General features: G+C 42.4%; 1 protein-coding gene across 7 annotated transcripts in view; it reads right to left on the reverse strand.

Moving 5' to 3' along the window:
- LOC110529177 (ryanodine receptor 3) overlaps positions 1-19,031 on the reverse strand; it is a 250,062-nt gene extending 231,031 nt beyond the window's left edge. For 5 of the 7 annotated variants that reach the window (XM_090242494.1, XM_090242493.1, XM_090242491.1 and 2 more), the window contains exon 1: positions 18,482-18,889. In XM_090242494.1, the coding sequence (XP_090098620.1) occupies positions 18,482-18,529 (48 nt within the window). In that variant the 5' untranslated portion in view covers positions 18,530-18,889. Of the gene's footprint in view, positions 1-18,481 lie in introns of all 7 variants that reach the window. The other 2 variants (XM_090242497.1, XM_090242492.1) reach the window with 1 other exon arrangement.
- Positions 19,032-19,565: the final 534 nt, after the last annotated feature.

Below are 19,565 nucleotides of genomic sequence, written 5' to 3' on the forward strand. Positions count from 1 at the left end.
CCGAGACCCCTAGGCACCCAGACATCCACCTCTCACCACCGAGACCCCCAGACACCCAGACATCCACCTCTCACCACCGAGACCCCCAGACATCCACCTCTCACCATCCAGACCCCCAGACATCCACCTCTCACCATCCAGACCCCCAGACATCCACCTCTCACCATCCAGACCCCCAGGCACCCAGACATCCACCTCTCACCATCCAGACCCCCAGGCACCCAGACATCCACCTCTCACCATCCAGACTCCCAGACAACCACCTCTCACCATCCAGACCCCCAGGCACCCAGACATCCAACTCTCACCAACCACTGCTATCAAGACCCCCAGGCCCCTAGAGAACCAGCCCACCGCCACCCAGATACCAAAAATATATATATACTTACCAATTGTCCTTTTGTAATAAACCAATTGTACAAATAGTAGTGTCAGCTGTGGTAGCATAACACATATTGAGTGGGCTGTCGCTGCTGTGTCTCTGTGGGAGTATATACATACTGTAGGCAGAGAGTCACTGGAACCAGTATGGCCTCTGCTTGAGAATTTAAAATTAGACTTACAGAAGAAATGCTGGAATGCTTTCAGTAGGCACAAAACAGAGGGAAACAAGGAAGGGAATTTCGTGAAATCGAAAGGCTACCACCTCCGAGACTTGAATCGTTTTAGTGAGAACTTGACAAGGAGTTCCTGTGTATTTATTGGGGCAATCAACTTTGAACTTTGAACTTGAAACAATAAGCAGAATGCTCAGTTTGCTTACGATTCCAAAATGTTTTCTCCTGACTGACCTTAAAAACCACTTAAGTTGTTTTTGACAGTTTTTATCGACACAAAAAAAAAATTACAGATTGTTGCAATGGTGAAGTTGTATGCTGTAAAACCTCTGAAATGTTCATAGCTGTCATTTTTTAAATATATTTTTTCATTTTTACTAGGCTAGGCTACCCTGCCGCCCCTCCACTCTAACCACTAGGCTACCCTGCCGCCTCTACACTCTAACCACTAGGCTACCCTGCCGCCCATTTGAAGGTTAATGTCTCACAGTCGACAAGCACAATAGATGTAATCACATTAAAGGAGCAATCTGCAGTTGCTGCATCCATTTTTGGACTTAAATTAATGATATGTACCCATTTATTCTTGAGGAATAAGACGTATAAATGCCTCATGAGCTTAGTTCAACTGTTGTACCCCATCAGGACACAAACTATAAGCTTGTTTTACTCAATACATGAAATCAAAATTATAGTTTTAACCACGGATGGTCAGTCTTTGCATCCAGAGCTTTATCTATGAATTTGAGAGTGGCTACATTTCTCTAGCCCCATCCCTCATCTCTTTACTTTGAACATAACTAAACCATAAACCATAACTCTCTGTTCATTTTCTCTACCATGAGACAAAAAACAGTTGTTTAGCATCATCTCTTGTTTTCTTAGTTTTTTTTTATAAAAAAAAACGATTTCTTTCATATTATTGGACTATATATGCAGTACCAGTCAAAAGTTTGGACACACCTACTCATTCAAGGGTTTTTCTTTATTTGTACTATTTTCTACATTGTAGAATAATAGTGAAGACATCAAAATTATGAAATAACACATATGGAATCATGTAGTAACCAAAAAAGTGTTAAACAAATCAAAATATATTTGAGATTTGAGATTATTCAAAGTAGCCACCCTTTGCCTTGATGACAGTTTTGCATACTCTTGGCATTCTGTCAACCAGCTTCATGAGGTTGTCACCTGGAATGCATTTCAATTAACAGGTGTGCCTTGTTAAAAGTTCATTTGTGAAATGTATTTCCTTTTAAGGCATTTGAGCCAATCAGTTGTGTTGTGACAAGGTAGGGTTGGTATACAGAAGTTGGCCTTATCGGGTATATGTAGTCCATATTATGGCAAGAACAGCTCAAATAAGCAAAGAGAAACGACAGTCCATCATTACTTTAACACATCAGTCTTATCGGATAATTACATCAATGATTAGTCAGATAATTTTAAGAATTTTGAAAGTTTCTTCAATTGCAGTGGCAAAAACCATCGAGCGCTATGATGAAACTGGCTCTCATGAGGACCGCCACAGGAAAGGAAGACCTCTGGTGCAGAGGATAAGTTCATTACAGTTACCAGCCGCAGAAATTGCAACCCAAATAAATGCTTCACAGAGTTCAAGTAAAAGACACATCTCCACATCAACTGTTCAGAGAAGACTGTGTGAAACAGGCATTCATGGTCAAATTGCTGCTAAGACACCACTGAGAGTTTTGGTTCCAATTGCCATGTCTTTGTGAGATGCAGAGTAGGTGAACGAATGATCTCTGCATGTGTGGTTCCCAACATGAAGCATGGAGGGGGAGGTGTGATGGCGTGGGGGTGCTTTGCTGGTGACACTGTCTGTGATTTATTTAGAATTCAAGGCACACTTAACCAGCATGGCTACCACAGCATTCTGCAGTGATACGCCATCCCATCTGGTTTGCGCTTAGTGGGACTATAATTTGTTTATCAACAGCACAATGACCCAAAACCTCCAGGCTGTTTAAGGGCTATTTGACCAAGAAGGGGGGTGATGGAGTGCTGCATCAGATGACCTTGATTCCACAATCCCCCGACCTCAACTCAAATGAGATGGTTTGGGATGAGTTGGATCGAGTGAAGGAAAAGCAGCCAACAAGTGCTCAGCATATGTGGGAACTCCTTCAAGACTATTAGAAAAGCATTCCAGGTGAAACCTGTTTCGAGAATGCCAAGAGTGTGTAATGCTGTCATTGAGGCAAAGGGTTGCTACTTTAAGAATATAAAATATAAAATATATTTTGATTTGTTTAACACTTCTTTAGTTATTACATAATTCCATATGTGTTATTTCATTGTGTTTATGTTGTCACTATCATTCTACAATGTAGAAAATAGTAAAAAAATAAAGAAAAACCCTTTAATGAGTCGGTGTGTCCACACTTTAGACTGGTTTTATTTATTTAACCTCTAGCCAAGTCAGTTATGAACAAATTCATATTTACAATTACGGCCTACCCCGAGCCAAACCCGGACAACGCTGGGCCAATTTGCGCCGCCCTACGGGTCTCCCAATCACGGTCGGATGTGATACAGCCTGGATACTGGTGCTGTATATACAGTATAAAATGACACTTCATTTTTGGCATGAAAAAACAGCAAGATATTAATATCAATACAATATATTATATCACATTTACATTTCTTAATCAGTTTTTTACCATGGGCGAGGAGGACGCTTTGTTACTGCTGATGGCCGCTATAATGTTACTTGCAGCATATTGCCTTAAACAAGCATATTGCCTTAAAGCATCATATTGCCTTAAAGCATCATATTGCCTTAAAGCATCATATTGCCTTAAACCAGCATATTGCCTTAAAGCATCATATTGCCTTAAACAAGCATATTGCCTTAAAGCATCATATTGTCTTAAACCAGCATATTGCCTTAAAGCAGCATATTGCCTTAAACCAGCATATTGCCTTAAAGCAGCATATTGCCTTAAACAAGCATATTGCCTTAAAGCAGCATATTGCCTTAAAGCAGCATATTGCCTTAAACCAGCATATTGCCTTAAAGCATCATATTGCCTTAAACCAGCATATTGCCTTAAACAAGCATATTGCCTTAAACCAGCATATTGCCTTAAAGCATCATATTGCCTTAAAGCAGCATATTGCCTTAAAGCAGCATATTGCCTTAAACCAGCATATTGCCTTAAAGCATCATATTGCCTTAAAGCAGCATATTGCCTTAAACAAGCATATTGCCTTAAACAAGCATATTGCCTTAAACCAGCATATTGCCTTAAAGCAGCATATTGCCTTAAAGCAGCATATTGCCTTAAACAAGCATATTGCCTTAAACAAGCATATTGCCTTAAACCAGCATATTGCCTTAAACCAGCATATTGCCTTAAAGCAGCATATTGCCTTAAACCAGCATATTGCCTTAAACCAGCATATTGCCTTAAAGCAGCATATTGCCTTAAAGCAGCATATTGCCTTAAACAAGCATATTGCCTTAAAGCATCATATTGCCTTAAAGCAGCATATTGCCTTAAACCAGCATATTGCCTTAAAGCATCATATTGCCTTAAAGCAGCATATTGCCTTAAACCAGCATATTGCCTTAAAGCAGCATATTGCCTTAAACCAGCATATTGCCTTAAAGCAGCATATTGCCTTAAACCAGCATATTGCCTTAAACAAGCATTTGCCTTAAACAATCATATTGCCTTAAACAAGCATATTGCCTTAAACAAGCATATTGCCTTAAACAAGCATATTGCCTTAAACAAGCATATTGCCTTAAACAAGCATATTGCCTTAAACCAGCATATTGCCTTAAAGCAGCATATTGCCTTAAAGCATCATATTGCCTTAAACAAGCATTTGCCTTAAACAATCATATTGCCTTAAACAAGCATATTGCCTTAAACAAGCATATTGCCTTAAACAAGCATATTGCCTTAAACAAGCATATTGCCTTAAACAAGCATATTGCCTTAAACAAGCATATTGCCTTAAACCAGCATATTGCCTTAAACAAGCATATTGCCTTAAACAAGCATATTGCCTTAAACAAGCATATTGCCTTAAACCAGCATATTGTCTTAAACCAGCATATTGCCTTAAACAAGCATATTGCCTTAAACAAGCATATTGCCTTAAACAAGCATATTGCCTTAAACAAGCATATTGCCTTAAACCAGCATATTGCCTTAAACCAGCATATTGCCTTAAAGCATCATATTGCCTTAAAGCAGCATATTGCCTTAAAGCAGCATATTGCCTTAAAGCAGCATATTGCCTTAAAGCATCATATTGCCTTAAAGCATCATATTGCCTTAAAGCAGCATATTGCCTTAAACCATCATATTGCCTTAAAGCATCATATTGCCTTAAAGCATCATATTGCCTTAAGCAGCATATTGCCTTAAACCAGCATATTGCCTTAAAGCATCATATTGCCTTAAACCAGCATATTGCCTTAAACAAGCATATTGCCTTAAACAAGCATATTGCCTTAAACAAGCATATTGCCTTAAAGCATCATATTGCCTTAAAGCATCATATTGCCTTAAACCAGCATATTGCCTTAAACCAGCATATTGCCTTAAAGCATCATATTGCCTTAAAGCAGCATATTGCCTTAAAGCAGCATATTGCCTTAAAGCAGCATATTGCCTTAAAGCAGCATATTGCCTTAAAGCATCATATTGCCTTAAAGCAGCATATTGCCTTAAAGCAGCATATTGCCTTAAACCAGCATATTGCCTTAAAGCATCATATTGCCTTAAAGCATCATATTGCCTTAAAGCAGCATATTGCCTTAAACCAGCATATTGCCTTAAAGCAGCTCCAAATGATAAGAATATTTGGAAGATAAATACACAACGCAGAGGATGAGAGGACGGTCCAGTCGTACTTGGTCCAGTCGTACTGCAAGGACTTCTGATTGGTCAATCCCAGGCTAGTGTGGGGGGGTTATAAATGGCATCCTGTTCCTTTGTTCGGTGGAGAAAAGCTGAGGACAGGGGAGACTGAACATCTACCTCCCAGCATAACATCTTGATTTGTCCTTCTCAAATAAACCTATTTTTCTCCCCGATTTTCTTTGGAGTTTGTGTTATTGAAGAATAACATCAATTGCTAACAAAATCAAATAAGCTGTCATGCATGCAAGGCTGAACAGTTGGTCTGAGTCTGCATCAGCAGCACTGAGGGATGAAAGCCCCGGCATGCATCCCGAATGGCACCCTATTCCCTATGTAGTGCACTACTTTTGACCAGAGCCCTATGGCACCCTATTCCCTATGTAGTGCACTACTTTAGACCAGAGCCCTATGGCACCCTATTCCCTATGTAGTGCACTACTTTAGACCAGAGCCATTTGGGACGGGCCCTCAGCCAGGGTCACATCTGGTGGATGGCTGGGGGCTGGAGTGACTGTATGCCACCTACCTAGATGTCTGTCCAGCATAAAGAGAGTGATGTGGGGGTGGAAGGAGAAAGGGAGGTAGAGAGAGAGAGAGAGAGAGAGAGAGAGAGAGAGAGAGAGAGAGAGATAAGGAGAGAGAGAGAGATAAGGAGAGAGAGAGAGAGATAAGGAGAGAGAGAGAGAGAGAGAGAGAGAGAAACAGAGAGAGAGATTGATAAGAAGAGAGAGAGAAACAGAGTGGGAGAGAGAGAGAGAGAGAGAGAGAGAGAGAGAGAGAGAGAGAGAGAGAGAGAGAGAGAGAGAGATAAGGAGAGAGAGAGAGATAAGGAGAGAGAGAGAGAGAGAGAGAGAGATAAGGAGAGAGAGAGAGATAAGGAGAGAGAGAGAGAGATAAGGAGAGAGAGAGAGATAAGGAGAGAGGGAAAGATATATATAGAGAGAGAAACAGAGAGGGAAAGATAGAGAGAGAGAGAGAAACAGAGAGAGAGAGAAACAGAGAGAGGGAAAGATAGAGAGATTGAGAGAGAAATAGAGAGAGGGAAAGATAGAGAGAGTGATAAGGAGAGAGAAACAGAGAGGGAAAGATACAGAGAGAGAGAGAGTGATAGAGAAAGAGAGAGAGATACAGAGAGAGAGAGTGATAGAGAAAGAGAGAGATACAAAGAGAGAGAGTGATAGAGAAAGAGAGAGAGAGATACAGAGAGAGAGTGATAGAGAAAGAGAGAGAGAAACAGAGAGAGGGAGTGATAGAGAAAGAGAGAGAGAGAGATACAGAGAGAGAGCGATAGAGAAAGAGAGAGAGAAACAGAGAGAGGGAGTGATAGAGAAAGAGAGAGAGAGAGAGAGATACAGAGAGAGAGTGATAGAGAAAGAGAGAGATACAGAGAGAGAGTGATAGAGAAAGAGAGAGATACAGAGAGAGAGTGATAGAGAAAGAGAGAGAGAGAGAGAGATACAGAGAGAGAGTGATAGAGAAAGAGAGAGAGAAACAGAGAGAGGGAGTGATAGAGAAAGAGAGAGAGGGAGATACAGAGAGAGAGTGATAGAGAAAGAGAGAGAGAAACAGAGAGGGAGTGATAGAGAAAGAGAGAGAGAGAAACAGAGAGAGAGTGATAGAGAAAGAGAGAGAGAGAAACAGAGAGAGAGTGATAGAGAAAGAGAGAGAGAAACAGAGAGAGGGAGTGATAGAGAAAGAGAGAGAGAGAAACAGAGAGAGAGTGATAGAGAAAGAGAGAGAGAGAGAGAGAGAAACAGAGAGAGAGTGATAGAGAAAGAGAGAGAGAAACAGAGAGAGGGAGTGATAGAGAAAGAGAGAGAGAGAGAGAGAGATACAGAGAGAGAAAGGCAAAGAGAGAGTGGTGGAGGGTGGCAGATACAGAGAGATCAGGTACTTTGGTCAGCCATTTCAGGCTTTCCATCTTACTATAATGCTCACAGATTCGGACCATTTTACAATAAGGTGTAAACTCACAGACTACTGACCTAGAGCAGGACTCAGGGATTTTTCTGCCATTGAAACCCTTGGACGGGCCGCCTAAGCGTTTTATCCAAACAGTGTAAAAATATTTATTTTTCTGGATACATAAACGATTTCAATGTAAACTTAAATGACTAAAAACAGATATAAACTATGCAGAAAAGATAATGGATCTCTATATTTTTCTATAATATAATCTTTGAGAATTAACAATCCCCAAAATATTTCTGTTTTCATTTTCATCGTTTTTTTTCCCCCTGTGAAGTTGCATTCATGTCTGAAATGTGCTGTATAAATAAAGCTTGGATGAAAATAAAATCTAGATCGTTTTTTTTTTTTAAACAAATTTAGCAGTATAGATTTTGTTATTATGTTTGAGCAAAATAACACAGCATTAGCCATGGCAACATGCGTAAAATTGCAGGAAATTAGATTTAAAATTAACATTTTCTCTCAGCTCCATGGCAGAATATGTAGAATCGCAGGAAATTGACTTAAAACTGCAAAAATGTCTCTACGCCAGCAAAGATGAGGGTCTCTAAAATGTACTCCAAAATTCAGCTGTGCTGACTGGCCAACCACGACCCCATGCCACGCCCCTGCCACACCCCCTGCCACGCCCACCACCAAAGCCCCTTTTTGATGTGGATACACCCTAGGACTATGTCCATATTTAATCAAGACTTCAATCGGGATATGATCCACTGTCCAAGTCTTTGCAGTTAACTATCTGATTTGATTATGTACGAGTACAATGAACAAGAGGAGGAGCACATCTTCGGTAATAAGATGTCTGACTAGACTTAATAACGTCTCTAATATGATGAAGAAGTTATGAATTTTACCTCCATCGGCAACAGAATAGATGTTGACGGTAGGTAAAAGATTTTCACAATATCATTTACGTAGCGGCAGGTATCCTAGTTGTTAAGGGCGTTGGGTCAGTAACTGAGAGGTTGATGGTTCGAATCCCCAAGCCGACTAGGTGAAAAATCTGTCGATGTGCCTTTGGGCAAAGGACTTAACCTTAATTGCTCCTGTAAGTTGCTCTGGATAGGTCTGCTAACATATAAATGTTGTAACAAGTAGAACTTGGATAGAGACTGTTTACACATCTATCAATGTTGTAACAAGGAGGCTGCAAGTCAATGTCACTTTGGAGATGTTGTTTTTCTTACTGTTGAGACCTGAGACGAGACACGAATCAACAGGGTGTTTCTGCTGTTGAGACCTGAGACGAGACACGAATCAACAGGGTTTTTCTGCTGTTGAGACCTGAGACGAGACACGAATCAACAGGGTTTTTCTGCTGTTGAGACCTGAGACGAGACGCAAACCAACTGGGTTTTTCTGCTGTTGAGATCTGAGATGAGACGCGAACCAACAGGGTGTTTCTGCTGTTGAGACCTGAGATGAGACACGAACCAACAGGGTTTTTCTGCTGTTGAGACCTGAGACGAGACGCGAACCAACAGGGTTTTTCTGCTGTTGAGACCTGAGATGAGACGCAAACCAACAGGGTTTTTCTGCCAATAATATTCCTGTTCTCCATTAATACCACAAACTTGACTAACAATGTATTGGCTAGATTTAGGCTAACTATGTCAAACAGTTACTTATAATTAATCCAATGCTTGTTCCAAATGATACATATTCCTCTCCAAATAAGTGTTCATTAAACAATGAGAATAATACAACGCTGAAGTAAAGGCAACAGTTTAAAAGATATGTGTGAATGGCGCGTCAGCAGCAGCATTTACATGGTAATGAGGCTACTATCGTCCCCGGGTACCAAATCTCAGCAGTACAGATCCTATTTCAGTCCTCGCCATTGATTAACGAAGGAAATTATTTGGCTTGAGAGTTACTTCACGGCTCAAGCCGTTGTACCTACTGTGGGAATGTTGCTAATTCAAGACGGGAACTCTCTGTCTAGCAGCAGGCATTGTGATGCGATCAGACTTTTAATCGTAATGCCCAATCAAATCGATCTTCTCAGGGGAATTTGAGAATGAAAAGAGAGACGGAGAAGAAGAAATAATTCATTACTCCAAAAATAACAAAAAGACTACAAAAAGTTAAAATAGCAGTCAAGTTCCTAGTTATAGATCAGCTATAAAAAAATGTAAATAAAATATTTAACCTTTATTTAACTAGGCTAGTCAGTTAAGAACAAAATCTTATTTACAATGACGGCCAACACCGGCCAAACCCCGACGACACTGGGCCAGTTGTGCGCCACCCTATGGGACTCCCAATCACGGCCGGTTGTGCGCCACCCTATGGGACTCCCAATCACGGCCGGTTGTGCGCCATTCTATGGGACTCCCAATCACGGCCGGTTGTGATACAGGGAAACACTGCCAAAGTAAAATGAGTTAGGTAAGTATTAGGAAAGAGAGAAGCAGACAGTCACCCTTTCCTTCAGCAGTGATGAGTCCCTAGAGGACTGCGTAACCAAAACCCACATCGTACCAATGCCATGATGAGAGCCTGATCAATGAATACTCAGGAAGTCACTTCTCATCCAATCTGAATCAAATTATGAAGGAAGCCTGGATATTCTGTGGCTACAGGTGAAAAACTGAGACATGACACCTGGGCATGAGTCAACACCTGTCTACAATAATACAAGTACACCTGGGCATGGGTCAACACCTGTCTGCAACAACACAGGTACACCTGGGCATGGATCAACACCTGTCTACAATAACACAGGTACACCTGGGCATGGGTCAACACCTGTCTACAACAACACAGGTACACCTGGCCCCATACACACAACAATGGTTTATCCCAAACTTTAAGGGTAAGTTTCCAGAACCAGATGACTAAAAATAACTTTCAAAGGATATTCTCAACTGGGCTTGGGAAATTCCACAATAAGAGAGTGCTGCTGAGAACAAAAACCAATGATTGTAACCATACAACTCTATGCACAATGACAATGTTTAACCATTTCAACAGAAAAGTTTACACAAACACATTTACTTGAAGAACAGTGTAGATACAAAGGTTGGTTCCAGCACAAAGGACCGACGCTGGAGAAAAGCAGGTTGAACATTTAATGTGGAACAGACGTCGAACAGGACAGGAACAGCGTCAGAACCAGGTAACAAAAATGACAAACAAACATTTATCCGGAAGCGAGGAAGAGAGATAGGGAATAGACAGATATAGGGGAGGAAATTAACACAGGTAATTGAGTCCAGGTGAGTGCAATGAATCAAGGGGAGCAGGTGTGCGTAATAATGGTGGCAGGAGTGCGTAATGCCGGGGAGCCTGGCGCCCGAGGGAGAGCGGGAGCAGGCGTGACACAAATCATGGAAGCATGCGCTTTAATCTTCGGTCCAGGAAACTGGCCCTAAGGACCCACTTATAATTCTTCCCAACCCTGAGCATGGATCATCAGCACCGCAGAGGCATGCATGCACCTGGCCCAGACCCACCTGTCCCAGACCCATCTGGCTCCAGACCAGCAGTTTAAATCCTCTCATTTCCTTTCCAGAGACAACAGGATGAAGGAGCTCTGGAGAGTCTAACAACAGTATTTTAATTGGGACAGGTGGCACTGCAAACCAACCACCTCTGCGACAGGTGGCACTGCTAACCACCCACCTCTGGGATTAGGTGCCACTGCTAACCACCCACCTCTGGGATTAGGTGCCACTGCTAACCACACACATCTGGGATAGTTGCCACTGCTAACCTCCCACCTCTGAGAGTAGGTGCTAACCAGCCACCTCTGGGATTAGGTGCCACTGCTAACCACCCACCTCTGGGATTAGGTGCCACTGCTAACCACACACATCTGGGATAGGTGCCACTGCTAACCACCCACCTCTGGGATTAGGTTCCACTGCTAACTACCCACCTCTGGGATTAGGTGCCACTGCTAACCACCCACCTCTGGGATTAGGTGCTAACCACCCACCTCTGGGATTAGGTGCCACTGCTAACCACCCACCTCTGGGATTAGGTGCCACTGCTAACCACCCACCTCTGGGATTAGGTGCCACTGCTAACCTCCCACCTCAGGGATTAGGTGCTAACCACCCACCTCTGGGATTAGGTGCCACTGCTAACCACCCACCTCTGGGATTAGGTGCTAACCACCCACGTCTGGGATTAGGTGCCACTGCTAACCACCCACCTCTGGGATTAGGTGCTAACCACCCACATCTGGGATAGGTGCCACTGCTAACCACCCACCTCGGGGATAGGTGCCACCGCTAACCACCCACCTCGGGGATTAGGTGCTAACCACCCACCTCGGGGATTAGGTGCTAACCACCCACCTCGGGGATTAGGTGCTAACCACCCACCTCGGGGATAGGTGCCACCGCTAACCAACCACCTCTACTACCCCAAATATTGTTTAATGTTCTCTCACCAGCCCTTTAGCACTATAGATTTCCCAAAGACATACAATCAGCTTTTTGTGGACGAAGTTGTCTGAGGTATAAAAGTATTCAACTTTGTAATGAATTTGAACAGCAACAGTGCCAACAAACTCTTCAAACACTGGACAACATTTAAACAAGCATTTAGCTACACTCGCAATAACATCTGCTAACCATGCGTATGTGACTAATAAAATTTGATTTGATTTGAAACACTGGGCAACTTTTAGCAGAACTGTGCATTTGGTGAAAAACCCAGGGGATATTTGCACATTTGTTTTGCATACGCTCAATACAGCCTAAAAAGTGAATCACCAACATACAGCAATGGAATCAAACAACAGAATTCCTAGTCTTGCTCCTACACATGTCCTCTTCTTATTCTGTCCCCGGCATGACTATATCTTTATATCGCCTCAAACTTTGCGGTAGCAAGCTGTTGACTTCGAAATACTAGCTCATCCCTATAAAAATGGTGCTAAAATGCCGCTGGTCTTGTGCTAGCTGCCCAGCTGACGCAATGACCCATGGTGTAGTGTGTTGTGGTGTGGGCAGGAGCCAGCAAGCAGGGAACGCATGTACAGCGTGTATGCATGGGCTGAGGAAGCATCAGCTTTTAAAGAGGCTAAATTTAAGTTCTCCTTCGGAATGCAGAAGGCTTCCAGAACAACATCAACTCCAAATAAGCACTCTGCTGCTGCTACTGCTACTGCATGGGGGCATGGGACAAGGCTAGGGTCTGGGGAAGCGTCCTCTCTGGATTTAAAAGGGTTGACTACCTTCACAGTTCTGCACATCACCTCTTGAGTTAATGACGAGTATGACATCACAGCCACAAAGTTTTGAAAACTCCTTCAAACTACAAGGGCTCTTTAATAACACTGGACTACAAAATATAGATCCAAGCCTTCGAACTTCTGACTTCGCAATCACACTTTGGAACTGAGATTATGGGAAAAACAAGTCCAATTTCATACAACTGCTTCAAATTCTTTCATCGTGTTGCTTTCTAATTTGATCATTATTTTTTTGCTGAGAATTTTAATGCACAGCAGGAAATGCAAACTTGTAGTGCATTCAAGGTTAAAAAGGCTCCTAAAGTTTGTAATTTCCATTAAAAAAAGGTAAGATTTGATTTGCCCTAACAATTTTTGTTGATCAAACCCTACAAAAATCTCCATTAAATATAATCAAAAGAATAATTCACATTTCCTGTTGCTGCAGGAATATTTTCCTGCTGTAGCAAACTGGCATAAATTAAGATCCTACATCTGTAGCTATCGATCTAAATTCTCTATCAGATCAATAATAAGGCCTTGGCTAGCCTATACATCAACTCAACCACTGCCACTACTGCAGAAAAGTCTCTGTTCAGGCCAACAGAAAACACGCTGATTGGCACATTTTGTTTTTCTGTTGCTCATTAGAAAACGAGATTTCAGTCTTGGAGGTATGTTTTCAGTCCGATGCCGTGTTTGGTTAATGTTTGTCCCCCATGAGACACTGTACACGCGGAAGACTATTCAATTCATCAAAATCCCCGGAATGATTCTAATTCAAGAAATGTGTAATTCATTTTGACGTTTTTGCCGAGGATTGATTTAGTTGTGCAATTTTACATCTAACTATGGTGTTTGGTGCAGTATTTCTCAAGTTAAAAAATGTGCACCGTGCTGTCAGAGTGTATGTGTGTGTGCGTGTGTGGCGTCAGTATGCATGTGGGCCCGTATTATGTGTGTGTGTGTGTGTGTGTGTGTGTGTGTGTGTGTGTGTGTGTGTGTGTGTGTGTGTGTGTGTGTGTGTGTGTGTGTGTGTGTGTGTGTGTGTGTGAGCGTGTGTGTGTGAGCGTGTGTGTGTGAGCGTGTGTGCTTGGCGTCAGTATGCATGTGGGTGCGTATGTAGTGTGTGTGTTAAGGTGTCTGTGTAAGGATAAAATAAAACATATAAATCTGTGAGTGTGTGGGTAGGGTCTAGTGTGTGTGGGCCTTCCTCTGACACCACCTGGCATACAGGTCCTGGATGGCAGGAAGCTTGGCCCCAGTGAAGTACTGGGCCGTATTCACCACCCTCTGTAGCGCCTTGCATTTGGGTGCCTTGCAGTTGCCATACCAAGCGGTGATGCAGCCAGTCAAGATGCTCTCAATGGTGCAGCTGTAGAACTTTATGCAGATCTGAGGAACCGTGCCCCCAAAAAATTCTGCCTCCTGATGGGGAAGAGGCGCTGTCTTGCCCTCTTCACAACTGGGTGGGTGTGTGTGGACCATGTTAATTCCTCAGGGATGTGAACACGGAGGGACTTGAAGCTCTCGACCCGCTCCACTGCAGCCACATTGATGTGAAATGGGGCGCCGCTCTGTTTCCTGTAGTCCACGATCTTCTCCTTTGTCTTGCTGACGTTGAGGGAAAGGTTGTTGTCCTGGCACCACACTGCCAGGTCTCTGAACTCCTCCCTATAGGCTGCCTCATCGCCGTCTGTGATCAGTCTTACCAACGTTGTGTCGTAAGCAAACTTAATGATGGTGTTGGAGTTATGCGCGGTCACACAGTCATAGCTGAACGGGGAGTAGAGGAGGGGACTAAGCACACACCCATGAGGGGCCCCCGTGTTGAGGCTCACTACCCGGGGGTGCCTCGTCAGGAAGTCAGGATTCAGTTGCAGAGGTAGTTGTTCTGTTCCAGGGTGCTGAGCTTGGTAATAATCTTGGAGGGGACTATGGTGTTGAATGCTGAGCCTTAGTCAATGAACAGCATTCTTTACCTTGGCGTTCTTGGGCACAGGGACTATGGTGGTCTGCTTGAAACAAGTTGGTATTACAGAGCGGGTCAGGGATAGGTTATAAATGTCAGTGGAGACACTTGCCAGCTGGTCAGCGCATGCTCTGAGTATATGTCCTGGTATTCCTTCTGGCCCCACGGCCTTGTGAATATGAACCTATTTAAAGGTCTTACTCACATCAGCTACGGAGAGCATGATCACACAGTCGTCCGGGAACAGCTGGTGTTCTCATGCATGGTTCAGTGTTGTTTGCATAGAAGCAAGATTTGAAGGTCTTTAGCTCGTCTGGTAGACTTATGTTGCTGGGCAGCTCATGGCTGGGTTTTCCTTTGTAATCTATGATAGTTTGCAAGCCCTGCCACATCTGTCGAATGTCAGAGCTGACGTAGTAGGATTCAATCTTAGTCCTGTATTGACATCTTGCCTGTTTGATGGCTTGTCGGAGGTCATAACGGGATTTCTTATAAGCATCCAGATTACTGTCCCGCTTCATGAAACCGGCAGCTCTAGCCAATAGCTCAGTATGAACGTTGTCTGTAATCCATGGATTCTGGTTAGGGTATGTGCGTATGGTCACTGTGGGGATGAGTCATCTAAGCACTTATTAATGAAGCCGGTGACTGATGTGGTAATCTCCTCAATGTTATCGGATCAATCCCGGAACATATTTCAGTCTGTACTCGCGAAACAGTCCTGTTGCTTAGCATCCACTTTATCGGACCACTTCTGTATTGAGTGTGTCACTGGTATTTCCTGTTTGACTTTTTGCTGTAAGCAGGAAGCCGGAGGATAGAGTTATATTCTGATTTGCAAAAAAAGGAAGGTGAGGGAGAGCTTTATATGCTTGTCTGTGTGTGGAGTAAAGGTGATCTAGAGTTTTTTCGCCTCTAGTTGCATAGGTGACATGCTGGTAAAAATTACGGAAAACTGATTTAATTTTCCCTGCATTAAAATCACTGACTACAAGAAACGCCACCTCTGAATGTGCATTTTCTTGTTTGCATATGGCCCTATACAGCTTGTTGAGTGTGGTCCTAGTGCCAGCATCCGTTTGTGGTGGTAATAAGACAGCTACAAAAAAATATAGATGAAAACTCTCTTGGTAAATAGTATGGTCTGCAGCTTATCATGAGGTATTCTAACTCAGACTCAGCAAAAATTAAATAAACAGATACTTCTGTGCACAAACTGGAAAAAATTACTTATTGTGGAACTGCGGTTGAATCATCTATAACATCTCTTCCGACGTGCAGAAATTAAGTTATACTTATTTATCTGATTATGAATGTCAATGAATTACATATAAATCAGATCCTAACACATTTACAATCAGTGCTTTAATTAATGCTAAGGAGCGTGTTTTTGTATCGACTGACTACCGATAATCTCTCATGACAGCCTGATTAGACTATTGATGTTATGTGTGCTTGGGGCCTGTGAAAACCCCTGGAATATGGCTGTTTTCGCTAGATAATCAGGATGCCATTGAGTGGTGTGAGTGTCAGGTGAATCTGAGAGCCATCAGGATCAGCATATCACAGGCCTGTTAAACACTGTAGGCCGTCAAATACTGCTGACCGACCTGTCAAACAGCCACCTCTAGGTCTTCTCTCTATCGTAACATACTGGATTGAAGGATCAACTACACATCTGTCTTCACTTCTCTGGTTATGGATCAACTACACATCTGTCTTCTCTACTCTGGTAAAAGATCAACTACACATCTGTCTTCTCTTCTCTGGTAAAGGATCAACTACACATCTGTCTTCTCTACTCTGGTAAAAGATCAACTACACATCTGTCTTCTCTTCTCTGGTAAAGGATCAACTACACATCTGTCTTCTCTTCTCTGGTAAAGGATCAACTACACATCTGTCTTCTCTTCTCTGGTAAAATATCAACTACACATCTGTCTTCTCTACTCTGGTTATGGATCAACTACACATCTGTCTTCTCTTCTCTGGTAAAGGATCAACTACACATCTGTCTTCTCTTCTCTGGTTATGGATCAGCTACACATCTGTATTCTCTTCTCTGGTAAAGGATCAACTACACATCTGTCTTCTCTACTCTGGTTATGGATCAACTACACATCTGTCTTCTCTTCTCTGGTTATGGATCAACTACACATCTGTCTTCTCTTCTCTGGTTATGGATCAGCTACACATCTGTCTTCTCTTCTCTGGTTATGGATCAACTACACATCTGTCTTCTCTTCTCTGGTTATGGATCAGCTACACATCTGTCTTCTCTTCTCTGGTTATGGATCAGCTACACATCTGTATTCTCTTCTCTGGTAAAGGATCAACTACACATCTGTCTTCTCTTCTCTGGTTATGGATCAGCTACACATCTGTCTTCTCTTCTCTGGTTATGGATCAACTACACATCTGTCTTCTCTTCTCTGGTAAAGGATCAACTACACATCTGTCTTCTCTTCTCTGGTTATGGATCAGCTACACATCTGTCTTCTCTTCTCTGGTAAAAGATCAACTACACATCTGTCTTCTCTTCTCTGGTTATGGATCAGCTACATATCTGTCTTCTCTTCTCTGGTAAAAGATCAACTACACATCTGTCTTCTCTTCTCTGGTTATGGATCAACTACACATCTGTCTTCTCTTCTCTGGTTATGGATCAGCTACACATCTGTCTTCTCTTCTCTGGTTATGGATCAGCTACACATCTGTCTTCTCTTCTCTGGTTATGGATCAGCTACACATATGTCTTCTCTTCTCTGGTTATGGATCAGCTACACATCTGTATTCTCTTCTCTGGTTAAGGATCAACCATCAACCATCATAGTTTGATCTGGTGACACACACACCAGCCTGTTGGATCTTTCTAACTCTATGGAAGTGTGTTATCCTCCATTGTATGACGCTGGACAGTTTATCAGCACAGCATGTCTAAGGTATCACAAAATATCACACTCCAAGAGATATGTCAGGACTAGCCTATACGTCAATGGCGAACCAACTGTGATGGATGGTTATTCACACCAGGGCAACATACATACTGTACATCGTATCGTTTACAAAGATAAATGCCTTGTAGCCCCACATGAACCCTATGTAGCATAGTGTAAGTAATCTTCATCGAACCACTAAAATAGCTCTAAAATAGCAGAGCCATGCTTGGGGTTATCTTACTTGTGAACAGAACTTATTAAAACACCTCTCCCTGAGTCAAAGCAAAGCACACAGGTTAAAATAGTTTTAGCTTTTATTTCGATGATTAAATCAACAGTAGCCTTTTCACAAGCAACTACAACCCACACACAGACGGAAAGCCAGAAGAAAATCAAATAAACATTATGTTCTTTAAGTTTAGTCGATATATCATTGTCATTATAGAGGAAAACAGATACAACCATACTCCAAACTCAATTATATTAGAATGATTATGCAAAAATCACTACTTTTATTTTACAATTATGTAGGCCTAATTTAAATGTGCCATTGCACCTGCAGCTGGGACTTTCATTTAAATTCCAATGTGCCTCGAGCTCTGGCGACAGGTGCTCTGAGAGCCAATATGCAGCTCGCTCACTGCACAGTAGCCCATAGCGTGCACCATACACCTAGGTCAACTTCCCAACAAGGGCAGAATCTCATGAATTATATAAAACACCCAAAATAAAACTGCACCTATTTTATTAGAAGTCAGAGCAGTTTTCATATCCTGATTTTGCATTAGTCCAGGTATTCAAGCAAATGATAGACTCTCTATCCAGCAGTGACACCAGTTGTTGCCATTTAAAGCCATATCCAAGAACATTTCCTTTCAAGACACCCGGTCCCCCCAAAAAACGCTTTGGTTATGCATAAAAAGTAAACAAATAATGTAGCTACTTACAGTTCGTAAGAACTGGATATCATCCTCTCCTTCTCCGCCCTCAGCCATGGCTGTGAAGGAGCCTGTTTAGACTATGAAAGCCACCACTGACTGGAGATGCAGTAGGCTAGACAGAAACGCGATGCTGTAGCTCTCCTGCCGATATTAGCATGGAGCTAATTCCACAACCATATAGGGCAGACCGGGCAAGCCCCCCCCCCCCCCCCCCCCCCCCCCCCCACCCCGCGTCCACTGCACACCTCACCGCGGATTGTCACTCAATGCCTACCCACCCCGGACTGTGTGCTCCCTGCGGCTGCCAATGTCAGCAGTACGCTGAGTGAGCTATGGTGGGTGCGAGAGGAGAGGAGACGAGACGAGCACGCCTCGGCAAGCGGACGAGGCTACTGCTATTTAATGATTCAGAATGAAATGACAAAGTCTGTCACTATCACTCTGCCAGCCGTGTTTAAAAAGCAGGAGTAGGTAGTTTTATGTTAATAATAATAATAATAATGGGTCAGAACGGAGAATTGAATAACAATAATTGTGTTGAATACAAAGTTAGATTGTAGGGGCACCTCTCTCTCTCTTTCCCGCTCTGCCACTCTCTGTTGAGATAGAACAGACAGCTACCATATAAAAGTGTATACAATTTTACTACATTGATTTCTTGAAAACAATGATAACAATCGTATTCTTCTCAATTGAAAATGGATTACTCTTGTCTGCAAGGATGACTGTCCTCTCTTCAAAAAATATGATTATCTTTTGTTTGCGTACATCGCTACATTATTTTTCTAAAGAAACGTAAAGCAATGTACGTACACAGCCTTGGCATAGCCTACCTACCCAAAACACTGGACCCCAGGCTACATTGTAGGAAATGAATTAGCCCTATCTGGTTGACAAAATGCTGCCTGCTTAGCCGTTTTCCTCATGTCCAGGTGTTGTAGTTACAATACTAACAACCATGAATTCAATTTATAGGATTAAGTCATCAGGGATGGGCAACTGGCTGGCCAATTTGACAAAATCATTTTTTAAATAAATATATATATTTTGTAAATATATACATATATATATATATATATATATATATATA

The sequence above is a fragment of the Oncorhynchus mykiss genome, chromosome 8 (assembly GCF_057628025.1).
Source record: "Oncorhynchus mykiss isolate SJ-2025 chromosome 8, ASM5762802v1, whole genome shotgun sequence".
Lineage (NCBI taxonomy): Eukaryota > Metazoa > Chordata > Actinopteri > Salmoniformes > Salmonidae > Oncorhynchus > Oncorhynchus mykiss.